Raw genomic sequence first — 25884 nt, forward strand, 5'->3', positions numbered from 1 at the left:
AGGGTGAAACTGTTTTTCTCTTCTCTTGGAGATCACCAGGGCTTCTCCCCGCAAGGCGATGACCTCCCAGGGAGGCCAACGCATCTGCACAGCACGGCCAGAGGCAGGGTCTGCAGGGCAGATGTGGCGGCTCAAGTCCCCAGACTCATGCCGTCCCCACAGGTTGTGGTCCCAGGGCAGCAGCCGCCAGCCAACCCAGAAAGCCTAGCAAAGCTCCGGGGCTACTTCTGCGCTAACTATGCTAACTGTGCTGTCATGGCAACCGAGGATCCTCCTCCTCCTCGCCTCAACTGCCGACCTGTGTTGTGCTAAAAAGGAAGGTCACCTTTAGATCTCTGAAATACGGAACTCAGCAACGAGCTGACGGTAATCAGGCTCTTTTCTTCTCAAGTGGCTATGCTGGCTACCAGACTGGCAACTTCGCTTAAACTTTTTTATACAGCACATATGAAGGTACTTCCAAAGTTTTAAGTGAAAATGAAATTAGAAGATGCTTTGGGCCGGCGCCGCGGCTCACTAGGCTAATCCTCCGCCTTGCGGCGCCGGCACACCGGGTTCTAGTCCCGGTCGGGGCGCCGGATTCTGTCCCGGTTGCCCCTCTTCCAGGCCAGCTCTCTGCTGTGGCCTGGGAGTGCAGTGGAGGATGGCCCAAGTGCTTGGGTCCTGCACCCCATGGGAGACCAGGAGAAGCACCTGGCTCCTGCCATTGGATCAGCGCGGTGCACCAGCCGCAGCGCGCCAACCGCGGCGGCCATTGGAGGGTGAACCAACGGCAAAAAGAAAGACCTTTCTGTCTCTCTCTCTCTCTCTCACTGTCCACTCTGCCTGTCAAAAAAAAAAAAGATGCTTTGGTGCAAAAGAATTCTGGAATCTATGCACAGCTTTTTCATACTGCATGTCTTCCATAAACATTTGAAGACCGCCCCTCACAGGCATGGATTTCGAAAACATTTCGCCCTGAAATAAACTCCTCTTTTAATCTCATTTTCCATGAACTTTTTGAAGCGCTCTCCTACACCATACCACATCGGATGTATTTCAGGCACCTTAAGGAGCTGCAATGCTCACATAAACACCACAATTAAAGTAGAACATTAAAAACCTCTTTCATGGACCATTATTTCTCTTGCTCTCCACAAGATCAATTTATAGCACTAATTCCTTTGTTCTTAAACAGTATTGTTTAAATTTTTTATCTTTGAAAGTATACAGAAACTTGCATCTCCATGGGGGGAAAAAAAAAAAAGCACATGAAATTTTTCTTCTTTGATAAAAAAGGTGTTGTTTAAAACCGGCCACTGTTGGAATAAAGAAGAATTGCCCTGGGCCGATCTATCTGCCCTGGTCCCCCCTTTCTGGCATGGTCCCATTGGGACGGTTCCTTATCACAAAGGTTTATAATCAAAAGCTCCTCCACAAGGGCCACCCCATCCAGCAGGGCCTATTCGGAGCAGGTCACGCTGTCCTCCACTGAACTCTGTCAGTTCCATCCACACTCTGAGAGGCTGCGCCCCAGGAACCCTGGCAACGGGCACCAAGAGGCACAGCACAAGGCTGGTCACCAGCTCAGTGGAGAGGAACGTGGACACTCTGGCTTTGTTGTCGGCTCTGGTTTCATAGTCACCAAGCCCAGTCCCCTCTCCCTGCCTCCACTCCCGTCCCTCACTGCGCTTTAGACAGTGTGGTGCCATGTAGTAGGTGCCTGTGACAACGATGTGGAGAGAGCTGCATATTCTACCCCTCATCACACGCTGACAACCAGCAGAGAAAAATCTTAGCTCCACTGTGCTCCAACCACGGCACAAAATCCTTTTCCTGAGACCTCCTTCCTTCCATACAAAGGAAACTTCTCTGAGACCTTGTAAGAATCTGCATGTCCGTCTGTGCATACATGTTAGGCAAAGACGCTTGAAATCCTTCCAGGAAGGGGACATCACACAATCTCTGAAAATAATGTTTTTTTGAGGTTAACCCAGCAACTGATTTTGAGACAAAGCTACTCCAAAATACTGTAAGCTACAGAAGTATTCCATTTTCCTGTCATGGGGATCTTGACCATTAAACTTTGGCAAGGGGCTGGCACTGTGGGGCAGCAGGCTAAGTCTCCACCTGCGATGGGAGGTGGTCTGACTCTCAGCTGCTCCACTTCCAATCCAGCTCCCTGCTAATGCACCTAGAAAGCAGTGGAAAATGGCCCAAGCGCCACCTACATGGAATTCCAGACGGAGTTCCAGGCTTTGGCCGGGCCCAGCTCTGCCCATTGCGGCCATATGGGGAGTGAGAGCAGAGGCTGCAAGATATCTCTCTTCCTCCCTCCCTCCTTCCCTCTTTATCCCTTTGTCCCTCCCTCTCTAACTCTGCCTTTCAAATAATAAATCTTTAAAAAAAAAAATCTTTGACAAATGTTATTCATTTACACTTATCTTCTGACAGGTGTCACCCAGAACAGCCTTATCGGTACTTACCAAGGTCATTTTCAACTTGTCTGTGACTGCCAAATTGTACTTATGAACTTTCTCTTTGATTTCCTCTTTGCTGAGGTAATTGTGAGTTTCCTTCTCTTTCTCCACATCCTAGAAGAAAAACAAGCCATGCCACACATGAGTCGTCACAGGGACAATGCAGATAAGCCAGGATTCTTTTCACATTCCACACAAGATCAACAGGGTGCACCTCACCTTGAAACACACACACACACACACACAGACTAGTCTTCTCTGGGGGGATAGCAAATAAAACAGACTTGTCAGCAGCTGGCGGCAACACTTCATTTATACTATTTTGTAAGGCTGCTTTCCTTCTCTACAAAAACACCATTCCCTTGGAGCGCCCGCGAGAGGGGAATTTTGAAACAAGGCTGAGACACGCACACCCCAAAAGCTTCTCTCCAGCATGTTCTCCCACCTGTGCTGCTTTAATCGCTCATCAGCACCAACCAAGTTCAGTCGTTAGTGACCATCAGTCGGCACTCATCACTGACTGGTACTAACCACCGGCCTGAACAGCCACGTGGACCCACAGAAGGTAATTTATCTTCTGACCAAATCCCCATGCCGAGATAAGAGCAACCAGACTTCCTTCACCCACCCACGGCTCCCTCCCCGCCCCTCCAGCCTCACCCTGCCTTTCCTCCCCACACCCTGGAGGGGAAGAGACTGGGAGGAATTCACTGATAATTTCTTGTCTACAGACCTCAACCCGGGCATGACATCAGGCAGTATCTGCTACGCAATCGCCAATGGCCATGCTGCAGTGTTTTGTGCCTCTGACCAAGTCAAGGACACAGGACACCTAACCTGGATCACATTTAATTCTCTCAACAACCTAACCAAGTAGGTTTTCAGATGCGATTAAGTTCTAATAAGTAAATTAACAAAAGCAAGTTAACTTTTCAGTGGGAGCAATGGAACTTACTAAAGCCTAATCCAAAAGACTACCAACCCTTCCTTAATTTGCTGAGACTCCTAAGTACAAGGGCACCTAAAAAGTTCCCAGAGCAGGGACAGCGTTGTGGAGTAGCAGGTTAAGCCTCCACCTGTAACGTTGGCATTCCATATGGACAACGGTTCAAGACCCAGCCATTCTACCTCTGATACAAGTCCCTGCTAATGTGCCTGGAAAATCAGCAGAGGATGGCCCAAGTGCTTGGGCCCCTGTACCTACATGGGAGACCCAGAGGAAGCTCCGGCTCCTGGCTTTGACCTGGCCCAGCCTCAGCTGTTGTAACCATTTGGGGAGCGAACCAGCAGATGGAAGACTTCTTTCTTTCTCTGTCTCTGTCTCTCCCTAACTCTGCCTTTCAAAAAAATAAATCTTTTAAAAAAAAATTTTTTAAGACATACCTGGAAAGGCTACTACAGGACTCACATGTATAAATACCACAGAGTATGAAATGGCTCTTAAAAAAAAAAAAAAAAAAAAAAAAAAAAAAAAAAAAAAGATGTATTTGAGAGGCAGAGTTACAGAGGGAGAGACAGAGAACTCTTTCATCCAGTGGTTCATCCCCCAAATAGCTGCAACAGCTGGAACTGGGCCAATCCAGAGCCAGGAGATTCTTCCGGGTCTCCCACGTGGCTGCAGGGGCCCAAGCACTTCAGCGATCTTCTACTGCTTTCTCAGGCCCATTAGCAGAGAGCTGGATCGGTAGTAGTGGAGCCGGGACTGGAACTGGCGCCCATATGGGAGACTGGTGTCACAGGCGGAAACTTAACCCGCTACACCAGAACGCCGGCCCCTGAAACGTCTCGATCCATTCTGTCTCAAGTTCTTTGATTCCTGACCTTAGAGGGTCACCTCAGTAACTGCTCACTCTCAGCACTGTCCTGGCAGCATCTAATGGGTCAGTGGACCGCAGAGATGACCAGCACAACACGTGCTCGCTCCCTAGCTTCAGAGGCCCTCAGGAGCACTCCATGCCAGTGTCAAATCCCAAAGCATCTAACTCTTGGCGTTACTGGGGGCGTGAAGAGTCGTGAATTCATGTATCTCCTCAAAAGCGTCAGTGACCGGTGACCACTTCCACGGACATTTAAAACGCACATCCCCCCTCTCTGCTTGTCTGCTCTTCCAGTGTACTGGCCAGCTACTGGCCAACGTGCGGAGTGGAGAATGCAAGTAGCCCAGGAGAAGTCCCCAGCTCTGGCTATGCAGCAGGGGACCCTGGGGGCTCGAGTCCAGGTCTTGCTCGAATGGGGTTGTCCTGCCAACTTCCCCTGCTGTTGTCAGTCTCTTATTGTGCTCTTTCTAGTGTGTGCCTACAAGAAGCTTCGGACAGTTTGGGCAGTTAGTATTTAAGAATAAACGTGGAAATGAAGACCGTCTCATTCCCTTCTTGCAAGTCTGACCTCCCATGCATAGAGGAAGGGACCCAACACCCAGCAGAGGCCCAAAAGGTATCTGCTGGGTGAACAGTCCTCTGTGTATGATTGCTGCCTTAATGACTTACAAATACAGCATCATGGCACCAGTGTTGTGGCACAATAGGTTAAGCTGCTGATTGCGATGCCTATATCCCATAAGGTAGTGCTGGTTCCAGTCCTGGTTGTTCTGCTTCCCATTCAACTCCCAGCATCTGGGGACTGAACCAGCAGATGGGAGATCTGTTTCTCTGTCTCTGCCTTTTAAGTCAATAAAAAATAAATAGAAAAAAAAATGTTAAGTGCACTCTTCCATCTGCTGGTTCAATCCCCAAATGCCGGGCCAGGCTAAAGCCAGGAGCCAGGAATTTCCTCCAGCTCTCTCATATGGGTGGCAGGGGCCCCTCCATCAGCCAACACCTTCTAAGGTACATTAGAAGCAGATACCTCTTGGGCCTCTGCTGGGTGTCGGGCCCCTTCCTCTATGCATGGGAGGTCAGACTTGGCAAGGTACATACCACCTTCATTGCCACCCTCATGATGCTCACTGCCTAGCACAGGTTGGGCATGAGCAAGGAATGTCAAAGAAAGAGATGATAACAGGAGCGGGTGTTTGGCTCAGAGGTTAAGACACTGCCTAGGGGCCAGCACTGTGGCGCAGGGGAGCTAAGCCTCAGCCTGCAGCACCAATTCGTGTCCTGGCTGCTCTTCTTCCAATCCAGCTCTCTGCTATGGCCTGGGAAAGTAGTGGAAGATGGCCCAACTGCTTGGGCCCCTGCACCCATGTGGGAGACCCGGAAGAAGCTCCTGGCTTCAGATCGGCCCAGCTCTGGCTATCGCAGCCATCTGGACAGTGAACCAGCTGATGGAAGACCTTTCTGTCTCTCCCTCTCTCTGTAACTCTACCTCTCAAATAAATAAATAAAAATCTTTAAAATAAAAATGCCTAGGATGCCTGCATCTCCTATCAGAGTGGTTATGCTCAAGTCCTGGTGCCTCTCCTGATTCCTGCTAATGTGCAACTGGGAGGCAGGAGATGACAGTTCAAGTGCTTGGGCCCCTGCCACCCATGTGGGAGACTCGGATGGAGTTCCAGGCTCCTAGCTTCAACCAGGCTCAGCACGTGGTGGAAGCTCTGTCTCTGCCTTTCAAATACATAAAAAATTTTAAATAAGTAGAAAACCTGCTTTCAAGTGGGAATAAAAGCTAGATTCTCAGAGTGGAGGGTGCTGGTAACAGGGGAGAAGTCGCCAGCTCAGGCTGTGGAGCAGAGAACACTGGGTTCAGTTAGTGTACAACTGGACAAAGGTCCCTTGTACCCAACTTGGGAAACTTCCATATGGTTTAACCCTTTAAAAAGGATCCCCCTTCTGTTCACCTAGGAACCAACCCCACTCCGCCCTCAAACACACGTCTGTCTCCGGACCCAGAGGGGGCAAAGTAGGGACTGCAAGTCAAAAAGCAGAAGCAAGGAGAGGGTTAACAAACACCAGTGGGCAGGCGTGGCACGCCGAGTATAAACATTAATCTTTCACTGTGATTGCAAGGGGAGGAAACGGCATGGGACAAGCAGTCTGAATAATGCAGGGCTTATTGGTCTTGGCAGCTAGAAGGGAGCGATGCCACACCCGCGAGTGTCTGCTCGGCCGGTCCCGATTCATTTCTTAAAAAGCCCCTGTTGGTCTACAGTCCCCAAACCCGCTCCTTTCTCTAAGGCAGGGGTCTTCCACGCAAAATCTGAACCCTTGACTCTCTCCTCGCACCTTCAGCCAGCAAGCCCTCCAGAGCTTCTCCCGGGTTGGTTTCAGTTCCTGAGTGGGGTCAACCTCACTGCTGCTCACCAGTGAACTTTCTCAGTGACACACCCTACCCTGCCTCGAAGACAGGCAGGAATCCTTGTGTAGCCTGGCCCCTCCCACTGGTTCACAAGGCACACTGCCCAAGAACATACCCCCAACAGATCTGGGCAACAGGTCTGAGAATTCTTTATCGTTTCCGGCTACTTTTCTGTAGCTCTGAAATTCTAACCAAAAATAGGAGGGGCAGGCGTTTGGCACACAGTTAGGATGCCGCTGGGGACGCCTGTACATTGCAGTGTCTGCATTTCAGTCCCAGCTCCACTCCAGATTCCTGCTAATGCGCTCTGGGAGGCATCAAGTGAGGGCTCAGGTGCTGGGGTCCCGGCCCGCCACCTGCAAGGCTCAGACTGGGCTTTTGGCTCCTGGCTTTGGCTTGGCCCAGCCCCAAGCTTTTGCAGGCATTTGGGGAATGAACTGGTGGATGAGAGATCTCTAGCTGGCTGTCTCTCATACAAAAATAAATGTTTTTTTTTCAAAAATATACAAAGGAGCGGGCACTGTCGCGTAACAGGTAGAGCTGCCGCTTGCAGTGCCGGCATCCTATATGGGCGCCAGTTCAAGACCCAGCCGCTCCACTTCCAACCCAGCTCTCTGCTATGGCCTGGGAAAGCAGTGAAAGATGGCCCCTGAACCCACATAGGAAACCTAGAAGAAGCTCCTGGCTCCTGGCTTCAGATCGGCTCAGCTCCAGCCATTATGGGGTCAACCAGCGAGTAGAAGATCTCTTTCTCTCTGCCTCTGCCTCTCAGTAACTCTGACTTCAAAATAAATAAGTAAATCTGATATATATATGAAACATAACAAAGACAGCACAGTTAAAAGTGTTCAAAAGACAGTAAGAAGATGCATGTCTGTCTGCCTCTCACGCAGCCTGGAGGAGGCACATGCTGTATGGTTTAGAAAACCTTAGGGCTAAAATCACAGCTCTGCCAAGTTCCAGCTGTGTAACCAGGTTATTTAACCCCTCTGCGCCTCAGTTCCCTCATCTCTGTAAAGTGTACAAAACAATGTTTCCCTTATACAGCTGTGAGGACGATACACTCCTAGCGGTTATTCAACAACTGTTTACCGAGTGCCTACTGGTGCCAGGCTCAGAGCCAAGCACTCAACGCTGGGAGACGGTGTGGTTCCCACCTTTTCGCCTTTTCTTGGCTGACAGCCCAGTAAAGTTTGCCCACCCTCTTGTGTGATTTTTCTTCTGATTGTTTACATCACAGATCTCTTTTTCCAAAATAAATAAATAAATAAATAAAGCTATTGATGTTTTTATTAAAAAAAATTCTGAGTGGGGCATAATACATGCAATAATGCCAGGGCCATGGCAGATGCTCTGGAAATGGTGCCACGGAACCTCCCGTGGAAGGCTCCATGGCTTTCACACGGAGCTGTTGTGACACCTGGCCAGGTGCGGGGTCCAATCTGAATCAGTGGAGAAGGGTGGAATGAACCAAGCTAGCAGGTGCTTTCTCCAAACGAGGCTACATTCTGCGTTACTGAACTCCTCTTTTTTACCTGCCTAGTGGTGTCCCAGCAGATTGGGGTACTCGGTGCAACCCACACAAGTTCCCATCTTGCAAGTGGATACAGAATAAAACACCATGTGCCCTTCACATCTAGAACGGCCCCTTTCTCAGGGCAGTGGGCCTTGCAACCAATGGAAGTCAGGGCTGGCTCAAGCTGCACAGAGGCTAGGGACCAACTCCTTCAACATCTTCCTTCCAGGCCCTGGTCCAGTAAGGACATAAGTAAGGTTCTGTGGACCCAACCAATAGAGAAAAGCATTTTCTGGGAGAGCTTTTTCCATCCCTATCAGGGAGGGACCTACAAGCAAACCAAAGCATGGCAGTAAATCAGCCAATGATTCCCAGGAGAGCGTGAGCAAGCAGTCTGGGGGCTCAAAAGAAAATCTCATGAGAAATTTTCATCATGGTAAATGCAATGCTCCTGAGCCAAGACTAGCGGAAAAATGTCGATCTGAAACGTCTCGTAGGTGTGCAAAGTGACGGGCGCACAGAGCTAACCCTGCAAGCCCTCAGAGGGTTGTTCAGGTCCCCAGGAGGATGCCATGCTCAAGTCTGACGAATATGACAAGAGTCACAGGGGACAGCTGTGTGTCCACATGTGCCATCTGTCACATGCTCTCCACTGTCAGCACCTGCAACCCCTCAGATACCACAGCAGGCAGAGGTGCTTTGGGGGCCCCCAGCAGATGCCTCCGCTGAGGGTCAGCACCATGGACACAAAAGCAGGCCTGGCCACAGCACCTTCTGCAATGACCGGAGTGTCCTGTATTTGTGCTGTCCAACACAGCAGCCAGGAGCCAAACGGGACTTCTGAGCACGGGCAGTATGAAATGAATCTGAACACCACTTAATGACTGGATTGGATAGCACAATTCTAGATTACCATGGGCACAAGTGTCAACGAAGAATGACAAAGGCAGAGAACTGTGTAAAATAGAATGTGAAAGTAAAAAACAACTGAGCAAACTTGGTTCTATTCCAAGGCGAAGAATCAGAACAGTTGCACCCAGGATATTTGGTGCTGCTGTTGCTGACCTTAAAAGTACAACGGGTTGCCCGCTGCCAAGTTCTCATGACCCCAGTGCTGCAAATTCACTGGCGCTGCGTCTGGAGACCCGACGCTTATCTTGGTGCGCGGCCCTGGCACGCCGGCTTATCCTGACCGCTCTGGGGCTGGCATCTCTTCCCCGCCCAATGGGGCCACTTTTTAGATGGTAGGATACAGAGCAGGAGCTCTCCTTCCATGGCTGTGGGGATTCAGGAGCACAGCTTGCCCGACTTCGGCCTGCAGGAAGGCCATGCTCCACTGCTGTCCTGTAAGGAGCTTGCTCTGTTCAGGCTTCCTTGAGGAAAGAAAAGGGACAAGAGGCATCTAGCAGCTCCCACCCCACCCCACCCTCCCTGTAGCAACAAACGCATCACTGCTCTCTGAGGGGAAGAGAAATGGGAAACATATGCACACAGGAAAGACAAGGGCCAGGCACGTGGCACCACAAACGGCAGGGAGCCGTGTTTGCTCCAGAAGCATTAGAACACTAATATTCCAAAATACTCCGTGGATGGCACAGGCACTCCTGCCCATGTTCCCCAAGGTCCCCAATGTTCTCCAGAACACTAAAGGCTTTTTTTTTTTTTTTTTATTTGACAGGTAGAGTCACAGACAGTGAGAGAGAGAGAGACAGAGAGAGAGGTCTTCCTTCGTTGGTTCACTCCCCAAATGGCCGCTAAGGCCAGTGCTGCGCCGATCTGAAGTCAGGCCTCCTCCTGGTCTCCCATGCGGGTGCAGGGCCTAAGCCCTTGGGCCATCCTCCACTGCCTTCCCGGGCCAAAGCAGAGAGCTGGACTGGAAGAGGAGAAACTGAGACTAGAACCCGGCACCCTCTGCCGCAGGCGGAGGACTAACCAAGTGAGCCATAGCACCGGCCAGAACACTAAAGGCTTTAAGAAATCTTGCACTGGGGCTAGAGTTGTGCATGTAGCAGGTTAAAAAGCTGCCACCTACAATTCAGGCATCCCAAACGGGTGCCGGTTTGAGCCCTGGCTGCTCCACTTCCAATCCAGCTCCCTGCTAGTGTGCCTGGGAAAGCAGCAGCAGACAGCCCGAGTGATTGTGAACTTGCCACATACCTAGAAGACCCAGCTGGAGTTCCAGGCTTCTGGCTTCAGCCTGGGCCGGCCCCAGCTCTTGCAGCCATTTGGAGAGTGACCCAGAGGATGGAAGTTCTCTATCTCTTCTCTCTGTAACTCCGCCTTTCGAATATATATATATATATATATATATATATATATTACTTTTTTTAAAGTAACCCTAATTTTATCTGTATATCACATTTGTTATCTAGGAGTTTCTGTCTTCAATTTAAAAGTCACCAAGATATTAGGACAGAATTCTTGGAATCCTCTCCATTCATACACAGCTGAGCCCTCCTTTGGACAATCATTATATTTCTAGTTTTTGTTGAGCAAGCCTGGCATCTTAAAACAACAACAAATCCTGCAATACCACCACCAGTAAAAGCATACCTTAAGGAAGCCCTAGGCAAATAGACTTGTAATATGTTATAAGTGAGTGAGTGCATTGTGCAGAAACAGGTATTTCTTTTCTCTTATTGTTTACTTAGCAGAATCTGCATTCATTGGGGGATTATTAATACATCTAAGCCATACCTGTTGAAGTTGATGATTATCTCTTTGTCCTAAAAGCTACTTGTTAAACAGCAAGAGAACAGCACAGGGGATGCGAGGTAGGTATTTCAGATGACTTAACATCGGACTACAGAGGGAGGCACTACCATACATTAGGGCACTGCTCGGGTGCTTGGGGTTGAGTCCCACCTCCACTTCCAATCCAGCTTCCTGCTAATATACCTGGGAGGCAACAGACGACACATGTACTTGGGCCCCTGCCACCCCCCTGTAGGATACCTGGATGGAGTTTATGGCTCTAGGCTAAACCTGACCCAGCTCTAGCTGTTGCAGGCATTTGGTGAATGAACCAGCAGATGGAAGATTCTCTCTCTTGCTTGCTTGCTCCCCAATCTGTCACTCTGCCTTTCAAATAAACTTAAAAAAAAAAAAATGGATTACAAAAATAGAACCAGACAGCAACCTTATAAGGATGGAGAACTGCACTAGCCTCTGAAATGCACTTGTAAGAAAGCAAAGAGAACAGCAGAGAAAATCAAAGTGTCCCATCGACCACCAGTACACCCTGGCAGCCTCCCCTCACACCACTGGACCACCCTAACGGCCAGCTTGACTCTCCCTAGGAGCACTGTATACATTCTCCTCGCTGCTCAGTACCTGGTGAGCCCCAGGATCCAAAGGGCCACTCTACCAGGGAGTGTCCTAACTCAGTTACCTTCCTACTCTCGAGAACCCCCTGCTTGCCCATCACCTTCCAGGGTCTGCTTTCCCTGGGTGTACCTTTCACTCCCAGAATGCTGTACTGGCACTGCGTGGTGCTGGACACAGAGGAGGGCTCCGTCCCTAGTCAACCGATTCTAATCTGGTCCTGGAGCCAGGCTCCGAGACCGCATTTGCAATCCATCCTCCTTTGAATAACTTAGCAATCAGCATGAAGTGCCCCCACTCATTTCTCCAAGCTGAATGAATCCGCAGAAGCATACAAAAGGCCTTTATAATATCACACATAAAGTTTTAGACGCTTCTGTTATCCATCTGCACCATCAAAGAACCAGAGTCCTTCAAAGCATGGCCCTCACACACCCGGGACAGGGAAAGCAGGCACAGAGCCAGCATGTTAATAAGATTAATTGCAGTCATGATGCACATTCAAAGAGCCTCATCTGGGCCTTCCATGACCTCACTTTTTAAAGCCCCTGGTACCGCTCTGCCATACCCTATATGGTTGTACTTTTAAAACCGGGTCGTGTGCCAATAGTCAAACAGCCACTCATTTGTTTGGAGCCAGAAAACAAACTTGGAGGTGGACCCAACTCCCCAGAGTGCCCCAGCTTGAAGTCCCAAGCTCATGGCACACCAGATGACACTCGGATTTAGAAACCCTGGTTTGACTGTTTTCAAAGAGAGTCACGGTTAAGGGACCACTCATTTCTGAAAGGTGATAGACTTCACAACTGGCTGAACTTCCTACAGAGCCGAAGTGAGCCAGGTAAGAGAGGAAAAGATGCAAATGTAGGTTTTTCAGAAAAAGAATATGGTCACCTGGCACTCCACAGCCCTCCTGTGGTGCCTGGCAAGGCAGAAGCTGGTGTGTGTGTGCGCGCATCCTGAGATTTTTTTAGAAGTAGGTAGGTCCTCAAGGACTCCATTTCCTGCTTATTAGAGAGCACTGGACTATGTGGTCCCCTGCAGCAATAAGTTTTCTAACATTTCCCACCATCTGCGACACTACCCTAATCAAGTACCTACGTACAGAATTGGGGGTCAGTGCTGTGGCACAGCAGGTTAGGCTGCGGCCTGCAGTGCCAGCATGCCATCCACCTCCCTGGGAAAACATCGGAGGACGGCCCAAGTCTTGGGCCCCTGCACCCACAGGGGAGATGCAGAGGCTTCTGGCTTCGGCCTAGCCTAGCCCCAGTTGTTGTAGCCATTTGGGCAGTGAACCAGTGGATGGAAGATCTCCTCTCTTTCTCTCTCTCTCCTCTAACACTGCCTTTCAAATAAATAAATAAATCTTCTTTAAAAAAAAATACTTACAGAATTAAGTCCACTGCTGAGCAGGGACATTACCTGGAAAAATTTGTAAGAGAGAACACTGAGAAGTCAGCAGGGAAGTAAGACTGACAAAATAAGGCTGGGTGGTGACACAACACCCACCCAAAATCTCAGTGTTCAAGGCCCCAAGGGCCACCCAGCAGCCACCCATTTCCTTTGGCTAAGGGCAATTACAAACTGCTGCTGCGGAGCCACAACCCACTCACTCAGGTTAGCCCTGGTGCGATGTTAGCAAGGTCAGAGTTCGAAGGTCAGGTCTCACCACGCCACATCCCTTAAGCCCTGGTGATAAGGGGAGCTTCCGGAGAGAGGAAATGAACAGGCTCCTGTGGAGCAGAGCCAGACAGGAAGCAAGAAGGGACGCCGCAGCCGCCGAGGCGGCAGGTGGAGTCCATGTGCCAACAGCAGTCAGGGTGCTCAGCTCCACCAACAGCAGGAACCTGAGAATCAAGGGCAGAGGTCTGCAAACAAACCAAGGAACCACGTGACAGTTCACCAGAAGGGACAACAGAGTCTCAAGAAAAATCACAGTTCTGCACACCAGCACCCTAAGAAATACTGTCTGAAGCAAGCGTATCCAAAAAGACAGCTGCTGTCTCTCCTCGCTGATTATTTCAAGTCTGGCTGCCATCACATAATAAAAGGAGATTTAAAAGCCTGTGTTTTCAGGCAACAGAATCAAAATGTGGATGACAACAACACGTATGGGTTGACAGTGATGGTGTCCAGGGAGAAAGTTATACGGAACTGCATTAAAGCCTGGATTTGTGACTCTTCAATTCTTACTGCGGCCTTACGAATGCACCAGTCCAAACGCGTTTATACAGGCCTGGCTCCCTCTCCTACCATCTGACATACAGAAGCAGCACCACAAGTATGGAGAGAATCTGCACCAAGACTGCAACCAAATCCCAGATAGGGGCTGGAGGAGAAGGGGGGCGGGGGGCAGCAGTTGCCCTTGAGAATCTCATCCCCAGGAGAAGCACGTCCCAGGCAGCAGGCCATACCCCTAATGACCCTGGGACTGGCTACCACTGGTACCTGCGTTCTGCAGAAAGGAGGGCGGAGGCTCAGAGGATGAATCTGCAGAGTACGCAGCTGGCAGCGGAAGAGCTGAGTGAGGTCTGGACCACGTCTGTCTGATTCATAGCCAACAAAGCCAAGCAAGGCGCAGAAAGGAGGCAAGATCTGTTCGTGGGGACTCGGAGCGCGCTCACAGACCACGGAGCTTACCCGCCTCTGGTTTTCAGTCTGAATTCCAGAGGGTGGTGGGGTGAGAATGCAACTCATGAATTAACTAGCAAAATCTGGCCGGGAGCACAGAGACTTTTAAAATCAGCATTTCCAGCATTAGGGGAATGGCTGAAGAAAGTCCCATCCCAAGGCAGAACATTCAGAGGCTGTTAATGAGAAACTTACAGAAGAGTGTTTACACGGACAGACACAAGAACCAGGGGAAGCTGGATACGCAGTATGCCAAAATATGCTTAAATGTTAACAGTGAGATCTGGGATGGTTTTCCCTCCCTTTTTTTCTCTTTCTGTAACAATCTTCAAAACCATCTCCAGAATGTATGCGTGGGGGAGGGGACGGGCTCTCACATATAAAAAATAAAACAGCTTTAGAAACACAAACAAACACAAAGCCAGCCTGGACTTGGCCATCACAACCACTTTGATGTGCCGACTGCCCTCACCAGGCACCCACTGGGCAAGGCTGCCAGGTTTCCAACTGCACTGAGAGATCAACATACAGAAGTTGCTAGAGTGCAAAGGAAGACCCGGGGAGAGATAAGCCACTGTGACCTGTGAAGTAAACAGGTCTCTCTAGTCTTGGTTGCTATTTTTTTTTTTTTATTACAGCTACTGCCAAGGATTGCAAAAGGAAAGGTGGGTTTTTAAAACATCATTCAATCAGCTGACCAATTTATAAATAAAAGCTACCCTCCAGCTGCCCTGGAAACTAGCCAGCCAGTATCTGGGGGGCTGTGGGGATAATTTACAGCCATTTACATGTTCGCTGTTGGGGGGGTTGCTTGCACGACTGGAGGGTTCACACGCCTTCAGCTCCTTTTCCTCCTCAGTGGCCAGCACAGGAAGTCCAAGGCCGGGAGGAAGCGCCCTCCCGCCCCACCTTTCCTCAGCACTGGGGGGCAGCGGCCAAGCCAGCCCCACCCCCCACAGGGCCAGGACAGCCCGCAGCAGGCGACAAAGAGGGGCCAGGAGGTTAGAGGGGAAGAAGGGGCGAGGACCTGCTCCAGGAAAAGGCTGATCTAAAGTGGAGCAAAGGAGAGAAACCAGGTGGGCTGGGCTGCGGGGCCAGGCTGTGCGGACTTGACTTCACACACGCTTCGCTCACAGCTCAAGATCGGGGCGGAAGCGAGCAGCAGACAGGGACAGGGAGGGTAGGAGGTCAACACGCAGCATTCGACACAGGATGCGCAAGCTCCCAGCTACATCCTTCTCCCCACGTGTGGCTGAGCCCGAAACAAGTGTCCCCAAAGGCCCCGGGGAACTGCTTTATCCAAGACATCTCAGGAAACGCGAAGACAAAAGGGCCGACATCACATTTGACAGATCCCTTACACAAGCAGGTGGCGGCCGGGGAGGCCTCTAACAGCAGTAACTAAGCTGTTTACAGCCAGCACCTACACCACGTCCTAGGAAAAGACATGAGAACACGGGCAACTGGAAGACATCTGCTCTCCGAGGCTGAACACCCACACTGTTGGAGGGCTGACTACGCGTCAGTGCTGGGTGGAAGCCGGGTACTCCTAGGGCAGGTGCAACCTGTAGAACTCCACTTCCCTGACACAGGAGTTTTCTTCCCTCAAAATCAATCAATGTCCAAATCCTACTCTGCGGAGTACCAGCCTGCAATCACCACATTTTCTGGGGCTACAAGTCCAGGGCGGGGCCAGGGTACAGAAGGAAGGAAAGCGTGGTCTGGCAGGGAGGAAGCCGCCTCCCATCGCCACCTCCCCTCACCCCAGGGCTGGCTGGCTGAGAGCTGCCTGAGGAAGTCGAGGGCCGAGCACTGGCACACCCTGTGCAGTCCTCCCAGGCACCCCTGAGGTGGACATTCTAACCCTACTGTATTCATGCATAAACCCCAGCGAAGGTCACAGCGGTGGAAGGTGAGCCTGAGTCCTGGCCAACTCCAGCACCACGTCCTTTCCGTCATACCAAATGGCCTCCAGAGAAACCTGTGGCTGGCTAGCTGTGAGACCTTGGGAAAGGATGTGACCTGTGCAGGGTCACTTTCTTATCTGTGGATAAGGAAACAGAGCTAAGAGGAGAAAGTAGGCAACTGGGCGTGGCCCCATAGCCAGCCCCTCCCTCTGTCCTCCTGCAGGGGCCAGGGCCCACACCGGGCTCCGACTGGGATCCAGGAACTGTCTACGGAGCTCTGCTCAGGGAAGCCACCTGCCCACAAGCATAAGCCACACTCTGGTCGACCGTGTCTGCTGCCAGGGATAATGGTAAACGCTGGTCTCCATCTGCCTTACTCCTGGGCTTCCTTCTCGGCTGATTCAGGAAAGAGGGAACTGAGATAAAATTTAATCCTCCTTGAATACCCTAACACCTAGAAAATGGGGAGATTTCTAAGACAAAGTCTGTTGGTGTAAAATATAAGCTGCGATGCCCCTGTCCCCTTCTCTCAAGGTACCTGCAGTAGAAAGAAAACATACATATGCCAAACAGCTGGAAAACTATTCCAGAAATTAGCAAATAAAAGCCATTAACTAGACACACCAACTTGCACAAGTCCCAACTGCAGCAAGTAAATGAACATTTTTTTCAAGATTTATTTATTGAAAGAGTTATAGAAAGAGAGAGAGATCTTTCTTTTGCTGGTTCACTCCCCGCAGGGGCTGGGCCAAGTTGAAGACAGAAGCTTCTTCCAGATCTCCCACATGCGTAGCAGGGACCCAACCACCTGGGCCATCTTCTACTGCTTTCCCAGGCCATTAGCAGGGAGCTAGACTGGAAGTGGAGCAGCCAGGACTAGAACCGGCACCCATGAGATGCCGGCGCTGCAGGAGGTGGCTTTACCTGCTATGCCGACCATAGTGAACTACATTTTTACTACTGTTTCAAAAACCAAAGGCCTGCCTCAGACAAGCCCACTGTACAGGAAAGGGAGGGAGAAGCACGTGGAGCCTTTCTCCTGTCCCCCAGCCCAGCAGGTCTCCCTCTTGGGTCACACCCTGCCCCTGTCAACACCTCTGAGCCACTGCGCTCTCCATCAGTTCCTTCTTAACGTCCACATGGAAAGACAAAGCTCCGTGCAGACCTGCCAAACAGAATACTCTCTTTTCCCTCTGCTTAGGAAACAGAACAAACCTGCCATACATGCAGATACTTTGGTAGGCACCTAAACGTCTAGCAAATGTGTGAGCACTGGTATACAAGAGGGAACAGCACAGCTTCTGCCCTTTGGGGCTGAGGGGGAGTGTGGACACAGGGGCAGGTGACACAGAAGGGTGCAGAAGGAGACACACCTTGGGAAGGCTCCCCGGAGGAGGTGACACCTAGGCAGCACAGGGCCTTGCTAACCCTTCTGTAAAAATCAGTCATTTCTAGCTTGCTCCCCACCAAACGTGTTTCCAGAGCAAGTCACATCATACAAAGCAGCAGCCAGAGGACCCAACAGAAGGCTTTGGAAAACCAGAGCGCTCGGCTCAAATCAGTTAATTTTAGACAAAGAGAGAAATACTTGAACATGCTGCTTACGGGTATTTTTAGTCTGTTTCAGTTAACCACTCACTCCTCTGTAGTTCAAAGAAAGCAGGAGAGCAAAAGAAAAGAAAGAAGAGAGAAAGAAAACCATTTCAAATTTGTAACAAGTAAAAACTGGAATTCCTTCTTTGTACCGCCTGTCTTTCATCCTAAAACAGAAAATAAACAATCAGCACTCTGTAACTAGCTCTGTTCTACGCTGAAACAGTGTTAAGTATTCGCTTAGTACTTGGAGAAGAAAGCTGGCTACAGCTATGAGGCCTCACTGCTGATCTTGAGAAAACGTTACTGGTACCAGCAACAGGCCACGAACAAGCTCAGAACTCATGAGTTTTCTCTCCCTTCACAATGTCACCTAAGAACGGGCTTAGGCCGATTTCAAAATCTGACAGCAGCCCCAGGCCTGGTTGGGCTTCACTTCAGACTTCTGAACATACCCAGCCTGAGACCAAACCTGATGATGCCAGGGGTTTCCCATGAACACAGCTCAGCTCTCCCCATGAACCACGGCACCTGCTTCTCTGCTCCATCAGTCCTGGAGATTAAGGCTGACAGTCTTTTCCAGACTAACTCAGTCTCAGCATCCTGAACGTACCCTCGAGGAACCGGACAGCTTGCAGCCTCTCATCCAGCTGGCGCACCTGCCGGGAACACGGCTCAGCCCGCTTTCCAAGGCGGCAACACCAGTGGCGCTATTCACAGGGGTCCTCCCACTTACTCCGCAGAGACGAGCAGCCACACTGTGCTGTGGGAGAAGTCAGATAGACCCTGTCCTTGAGGAGCTCAGGACAGGGAAAGGGACCAGACAACAGCACTGGCTGGTTGCTTTGCACTGACACCCTCCCTCCAATTCAGCATATATGAGAGGTTGTCAAAAAATAAACGAGTCCACCGCGGATGGAATGCTGACATCCCAAATCAGAGCACAGGTTCAAGTCCAGGCTGCTGCATTTCTTTTATCTATTTGAAAGTCAGAGTTATGAAGAGAGGAGGGGGAGAGGCGGAAGAAGGGAGAGAGGGAGAGAGAGAGAGAGGGGGAGAGGGGGAGAGGCAGAAGAAGGGAGAGAGGGAGAGAGGGGGAGAGGTGTAAGAAGGGAGAGAGGGGGAGAAGTAGAAGGGAGAGAGAGAGAGAGGGAGAGGGAGAGGGGGAGGGGAGAGGAGAAGAAAGGAGGGAAGGGGGGGGGGAGGGGGAGAGAGACCAGGCCATAGCAGAGAGTTGGACCAGAAGTGGAGCAACCAGGACTTGAACCAGCACCCATATGGGATGCTGGCACCACAAGCAGTGGCTTTACAGCTACGCCACATCGCCGGCCCCTGCTCCGCTTCTGATCCAGCTCCTTGTTCATGTACCTGAGAAAGCAGCAGAAGATGGCCACAGTGCTTGGACTCCTGCCATCCAAGAGTCCCTGACTCTTGCCCACGGCCAGCCCCAGCCCTAGCTGTTGCAGCCAAGGTGTCCACTATAAGATGAACGTATAAAGGAAATGTAGTATATGTGTACAATGAAGTATTATTCAGCTATAAAAAAAGAATGAAATTCAGGCCGGCACCGTGGCTTAACAGGCTAATCCTCCGCCTCGCGGCGCTGGCACACCGGGTTCTAGTCCCGGTTGGGGCACCGGATTCTGTCCCAGTTGCCCCTCTTCCAGGCCAGCTCTCTGCTATGGCCCAGGAAGGCAGTGGAGGATGGCCCAAGTCCTTGGGCCCTGCACCCGCATGGGAGACCAGGAGAAGCACCTGGCTCCTGGCTTCAGATCAGCACGATGCGCTGGCCGCAGCGGCCATTGGAGGGTGAACCAACGGCAAAAAGGAAGACCTTTCTCTCTGACTCTCTCTCTCACTATCCACTCTGCCTGTCAAAAAAATAAAAAATAAATAAAAATTTTTAAAAAAATGAAATTCCATCATTTGCATCAAAATGGCTGCAACCAGAGGACATGATGTTGAGTGAAATAAGCCAGACACAGAAAGACAAATACTGCTGCTTTCATCCTATGTGGGAACTAAAATTTTTTAAAAAGAAAATAAAGAAATGTCTGTGTATATCAGTTTTGCTGCAAGTACAGCGTTTTGTCAAACTCTGTTTTAAAAGTTTGTCAAACAAATTGTGAAAAATTATCTACTAGTACAGTTTTAATGATTTTTTTTTACTGTTTTAAAATATACTTTATATGAGTGGGGGAAAGTTCATGGAAAATGCATAATATAAAAAAACTATGCATGGATTCCAAAAATTCTTCACACCACAATAAACATCTTTTAATTCCATTTTCCAACAAACCTTCTGAAGGGCCCTGGTATTTAACTGTGTCTGTTACGATGTGTTAGGCACCGGGTACAGGAGGGAGCGCTACTTTTGCAGAAACAAGTCTACACAGTACCCCGTGTACTTAACAGCATGAATCCCTTAGAAGGTCATTCGGTCTCATATATCATCAATCCCCCCCACACATTCAAATCCTACTTTGAAAATCAATTCTCATTCCTTAATATCATCCAATATCCACCCCCAGTTGCCCCAAAGACATCTTTTGTAGCTGTTTTTGATCCAATCAAGGTTCTGCTATTGCTATGTCCTATCTCACTGGTATTAGTTTTAAACACTGCGAAATGAATGTAACTCTGCTCTGTATTCACTAACCCATCAACACTGGAAGATATAAGTACAAATAAAAACGTTTAACGTCACTGTCTTCTATGCTTTAAGTGTTTTATTTCCAAGTGGAAAATACGGGGCCTCCAAAGGTCTAATGGGCTAAGTGATTCACCAGGTGTTCCCAGCTGCCTGGAGAGCCTCCACAGCAGGAATTCTACTAAGCAGGAGTGGCCGGCCGGCCCAGGGGGTCTGGTGACCAGCTGAGCGCTGTGGCTCTGCCGCCCACTCCCTTCTCCCGGGCTCCCCTTTCTGTGGGAAGGAAGGATAATCGGGTTGTTTCCCAGGTGTGAAGCGGAGCGCACGCAGGTCCAGGCCTCAAGGATTCCACTCGGGCAGCCTGTTGTGGCAGGAGCGCCAGCCCAGGCTTCTGTCCCCTCAGCTGTGGACCCCTGCAGAAAGGAAACTCTCCACACCACCTTCTGTAAACAACTGCCTGCTGTTCTTGACCCACGAAAGGTGATTTTTCAACGAACCACTTTTCTTCCACTACTTTGCAAATCTCTTCATCTCACCAGGCCTCAGCGTCTTGTTGGCAAAAATGAACGTAATACCAACACCTGCTCTCCGAGGACCCTTGCCCGATGCTGTAGATAGCACAACATTCGGTGGCATCTGGCTGGCCACGGGCATCAGGACAGCTACTACGACTGTTATGGGTACTGATTATGGAACTCGGTGTTTAACAGTAATGGTATATTAAAATCTAACTTCAAAATTAATGTTTATCAATTAGGTAATCTGATCAAAGGCTCTCAGAATCAATATTAACTATTTTTGAAAAACACCAAGTCAAGATTTAATTTCGGCAACTTATGCTAGGTACACGTATACAAATAGATCCATTTTGATCATCACAAACACCTTGTGAGATAGTAGTAATTACCTCACACCTGACGAAGCTGAGCTGCAGAGACCAATTTTATACAACGCGGTGAGAGAGGGATTGGGACTCCACCCACATCCACGCATCTCCTCACACTGTCCACTGCGCTGCTGCTGCTGCTGCTCTCAGAAGAGGAACAGCCCACAAAACACCATCACCCACACAGAAGCTCAGGCTTTTTAAGTCTGGACCTCTGACCTTTTTTATTATTATTATTTTTATAAAGATTTACTTATTTATTTGAAAGTCAGAGTTTCACAGAGAGAGGAGGAGAGGCAGGGGTGGGGGGTCTTCCATCCACTGGTTCACTCCCCAATTAGCTGCAACGGCCAGAGATACGCCAATCTGAAGCCAGGAGCCAGAAGCTTCTTCCAGGTCTCCCACACAGGTGGCAGGGGCCCACGGACTTGGGCCATCTTCTACTGCTTTCCCAGGCCATAGCAGAGAGCTGGATTGGAAGCAGAGCATCCGGGACTCGAACCAGTGCCCATATGGGATGCTGGCACTGCAGCCGGTGGCTTTATCCTCTACTCCACAGCACCGGCCCTGGGCCTCTGACTTTTTTAGAGGGGATCTTCTTCATATTTTCAAAGGCATCTTATTATGAAAATAATTTAGTGACCACCACAAAACTGAGGAACAATACATAGTGGGGTGGGCATTTGGTCCGGCAGTCAAGATGCCACTTGAGATACCCACGTCCTGTATCAGAGTGCCAGAGTTCAAGTCCAACCTCCAGTCCACTTCCAATACCAGTTTCCTGCTAATTAGACCCGCTAGGAGGCAGCAGGTGATGGCTCAAGTGCTCCCTGCCAATTCCACAGATGACCCAGACGGGGTTCCAGGTTCCTGTGGACTTTTGCGGAATAAACCAGGGATGGAAGGTAGCTCACTCTCTTTCAAATAGATTTAAAAAGAAATTTTTAATGTGCATAGATAATTGAGGTAATTAGGAATAGCCTTCAGTAAATTTTCAAAGTATAATTTTTAATACTAATTATAGAATCCATCTTCCTTAAACTGAGACCACTGAGAAGTCATAACAAATGGCTGCTGTGAACTACACAAAATAAGCTCACTTCTCTGATTTCTGCGCTTTCCCAAACCCATACTGATTACCAAACAAGGTAAGGCTAGGGTTTGGGAAAGCACTGTACTCTTTTGGGCTTTTTGCATCAATGGTCACCTATCACAACTTCACTCGACGTCTTGACCTCTTACCTTTACCCAAGTACATTTTTAGAAACCTGACTACGCTTTCAGAGTGCATTTCTTCCTTTTGCTGCAGATTCACTAGGTAATAACACAGAAAGGCCTTTGTTGTGTGTCTATGATTCTGACCTTAAAGCCTAGCCCCCCAATACTGCCCAGGGGGAGAAAGGGTTTAGGGGTGGAGATGGAAGCCCAGTGTGGGAATGATTTGGGGAAGGTGGTCAACATGATGTGAATGCCCCAGATTGGCACTTACGTAACTACTGCTTCTAGTACTGGACATTTTCCCAAGAAATAGGCCCCTCCAGTTCCTATTTAAAGCACTGGCCTTCATAATGGAAGGCATAATAAAGTATTAGCCTATGTAATTGCTACAATTTTATTGAATGCTTGACACTGTTCTAAGCACTCTTCATGTATATCCAAAGACTACCCCCCACACACACACACACACGTTCCCCTTCAAACCCTGGGCCTTGCTGTTGGAGCCCCCATTCCAGCCAAGCAAGCTCCAGAACCACCCGTAAACACCCCTCAGGACAGCCAGAAGGTGCACTTCAACACGGGCCTGGGGTCTGGCACCCAGTTCAAGGCTCATCTCCTTGGGAAGCAAGGGCTGCAATTATTCCACACTGCCTCTCCCTCAACACCACACCCGCCTCCCACAAAAGCTGTACTTTCTTTTCTATGGCACTTAACCGCTTTCCAAGTGATTTTGTATTTCAGCTATTTACCCCGTTTATTACCCACTTCCCCCACAAGTCCTGAGGGAACTTTTTTCTGTTTGGGGCTCCAGCAGCTAGAGCAAGGCCTGGCACCCAAGTGGTGCTTCATGATCATTTTCGAATGAGAGCAATAAAAAGGGGAAGGGTGTTTAGTCAGCAGTTAATGGGCCCATGTCCAACCTCTGAGTGCCCAGCTCCAGCTCCTGATACCAGGTTCCTGCTAATGCAGACCCTGAGAGGCAGTGATGAGGGCTCAAGTGATTGGGTTCCTGCCACCCACAGGGAGACCTGGACTGAATTCCTGGCTGCAGCCTGGCCACCTGAAGTGAACCAGTGGATGGAGCTTGTGCACTAGCTCACTCACTTTCTCCTGATTTTCTCTCATACTTCCCAAATAACTTTTTTTTTTTAAAGGAGCAAAAAGGTGACCACGGGCTTTGCATCCATGGAGAGAACTCTGAGAGTCTGCTACGCACCAGGTAAATCAGAAAATCCTATCCAAGAACCATTATTCCCACTTACACACAAGCGAATTAACTTTAACTTGTCCACAGCCACCGTTGGGACAAGGGTGGACTCTGAACCCAATGCCTTCAAGCACAGGCCCTTTCCTCCTCTAACAGGCCTTCTAAGTGTCAAGCCCTGGCCTCAGAATCTAACGCTGGGTACACCTGTTCACAGGTGAGGGGCTGTGGCAGGGCAAGCTCTGCACAGCCACGTGATTTCAGGCCTGACACACTCAAAATGAAGTTCCCTGCAAACCTCCAACCCAATTAAGGTGGTCTGCAAAGACAGATCGTCGCTGTCCTGAAGCCAGCTGAGGACACACAGCCTTGGAACCCAGCACAAGAGCTAGGAACTTGGCTCTCCTGAGCTTACCAGTTTGCTCTGTTTTTCTTGGGTTAAGAGAAGAACAAAGGCCCAGGTTTCATTTGGGAGGAAGTTAATCTTATCAGGAAATTACTTTGTATCTCCAACTGTTCCAAAAATATCACATCCTGACCCCACTTCACCCCGCTTACCTCCTGCTCACAGTGAAGAATTTACCCAACAGGTGAAGCCAGCTCTCAGGCTGATCTCCGTCAAAAAACGGTAACAGGCCCTGGAAGGTGCCTGCCACCAGCCTCCCCAGGCTGCCGGTCACTGATCTCAGGATTTTCAGGCTTCTCGTCCTCAATTGGTTCATAAATGAACCCTCACCGGGCCGCACGATCCTTGGCAAACACAACTGGATTCCTGTATTTTACTGGGACTTCGCTGTGTCTTTCTCACATTGCCCCGGGACAGACATGGTGGCCATCAGATAACCTGACGTCTTCCAGGGGGCTCCTCACCCCAAATGCACAGCTCCTCTGGCACCAGGAGGATTTCCTTTGTTCCCGGCAGAACCTCTAAGCTACTGACAAGCCTCATCCGCATAATGTAGGCATCAAGTTGCACCCAGGTACAACTTTGAATTAGGTTTCTGGACATCTCAAGGTCAACCCAGACACTCCCTGAAATACAGCCTCCCACACTGGGAGCACAGAGAAGCACAAGGCAACACCACAAGTTTTTAAAGTAGATGCATCCCTCCCACCTGCCCCAGGGCCTGGCCTGCTCCATGTCTGGAACACAGGAAATGATCAGTGGGAGGATCAGGATGAAGATGGCCCAAGCGACACCTCCAGGAGCACCTGCAACGTCCCTTCCCAGAGACAGAAGCAGAGGCCAACTCATCAAAAAGGGTGCGTCCAGCATAGCAGTTATGACTTAAAAGTCCTGGCTCCGCTCCTGATTTCAGTCTCCTCCTAATGTGTACCCTGGGAGGCAGCACGTGGTGGCTCAAGTACTTGGGTCCCTGCCACTCATGAGAGAAACCTAAATAGAGTTCTTGGCTCCTGGCTTCCAGCCTGGGGCTACTGTGGGTGTTCGGGACTGGGACATGGGGAACGGGGTGGGAGGTGAACCAACAAGTGCAACTAGCTCTGTCTCTCAATAATTAAAAAAATCCAGGCCAGCGTCGCGGCTCAATAGGCTAATCCTCTGCCTGCGGCACCGGCACACCGGGTTCTAGTCCCTGTTGGGGCACCGGATTCTGTCCCGGTTGCCCCTCTTCCAGGCCAGCTCTCTGCTGTGGCCCGGGAGTGCAGTGGAGGATGGCCCAAGTCCTTGACCCTGCACCCCATGGGAGACCAGAAGCACCTGGTTCCTGCCTTCGGATCAGCGTGGTGCGCCAGCCGCAGCGCGCCAGCCGCAGCGGCCATTGGAGGGTGAACCAATGGCAAAATGAAGACCTTTCTCTCTCTCTCTCTCACTATCCACTCTGCCTGTCAAAAAAAGAAAAAAAATCCAAAAAGGATACCCAGTGTGGTAGAGAATCCAAATACCCTGGCATCATCCTCTCTTTTCCTCTTAGTGGCTTTTATTCTTTTTTTTAAATGTATTTCACTGTGGTTAAAAATATATAACAGGGGCAGCGCTGTGGCGCAACGGGTTTAAAGCCCTGGCCTGAAGTGCAGGCATCCCACATGGGCACCGGTTCTAATCCTGGCTGCTCCTCTTCCGATTCAGCACTCTGCTATGGCCTGGGAAAGCAGTACAAGATGGCCCAAGTCCTTGGGCCCCTGCACCTGCTTGGGAGACCCGGAAGAAGCCCCTGGCTCCTGGCTTTGGATCGGCGCAGCTCTGGCTGTTGCGGCCATCTGGGGAGTGAACCAGAGGATGGAAGACCTCTCTCTGTATCTC

The 25884-nt window shown here is 50.0% G+C and overlaps 1 protein-coding gene across 1 annotated transcript in view; it reads right to left on the reverse strand.

The window, feature by feature from the left end:
• Nucleotides 1–25884, reverse strand: part of RASSF3 (Ras association domain family member 3) — a 74027-nt gene that overhangs the window by 7630 nt on the left and 40513 nt on the right. Inside the window, exon 2 of the mRNA XM_062203299.1 lies at nucleotides 2466–2573. Coding sequence (XP_062059283.1) covers nucleotides 2466–2573 — 108 coding nt within the window. The remainder of the gene's footprint in view (nucleotides 1–2465; nucleotides 2574–25884) is intronic.

This window comes from Lepus europaeus, chromosome 10, assembly GCF_033115175.1.
Source record: "Lepus europaeus isolate LE1 chromosome 10, mLepTim1.pri, whole genome shotgun sequence".
Taxonomy (NCBI): Eukaryota; Metazoa; Chordata; class Mammalia; order Lagomorpha; family Leporidae; genus Lepus; species Lepus europaeus.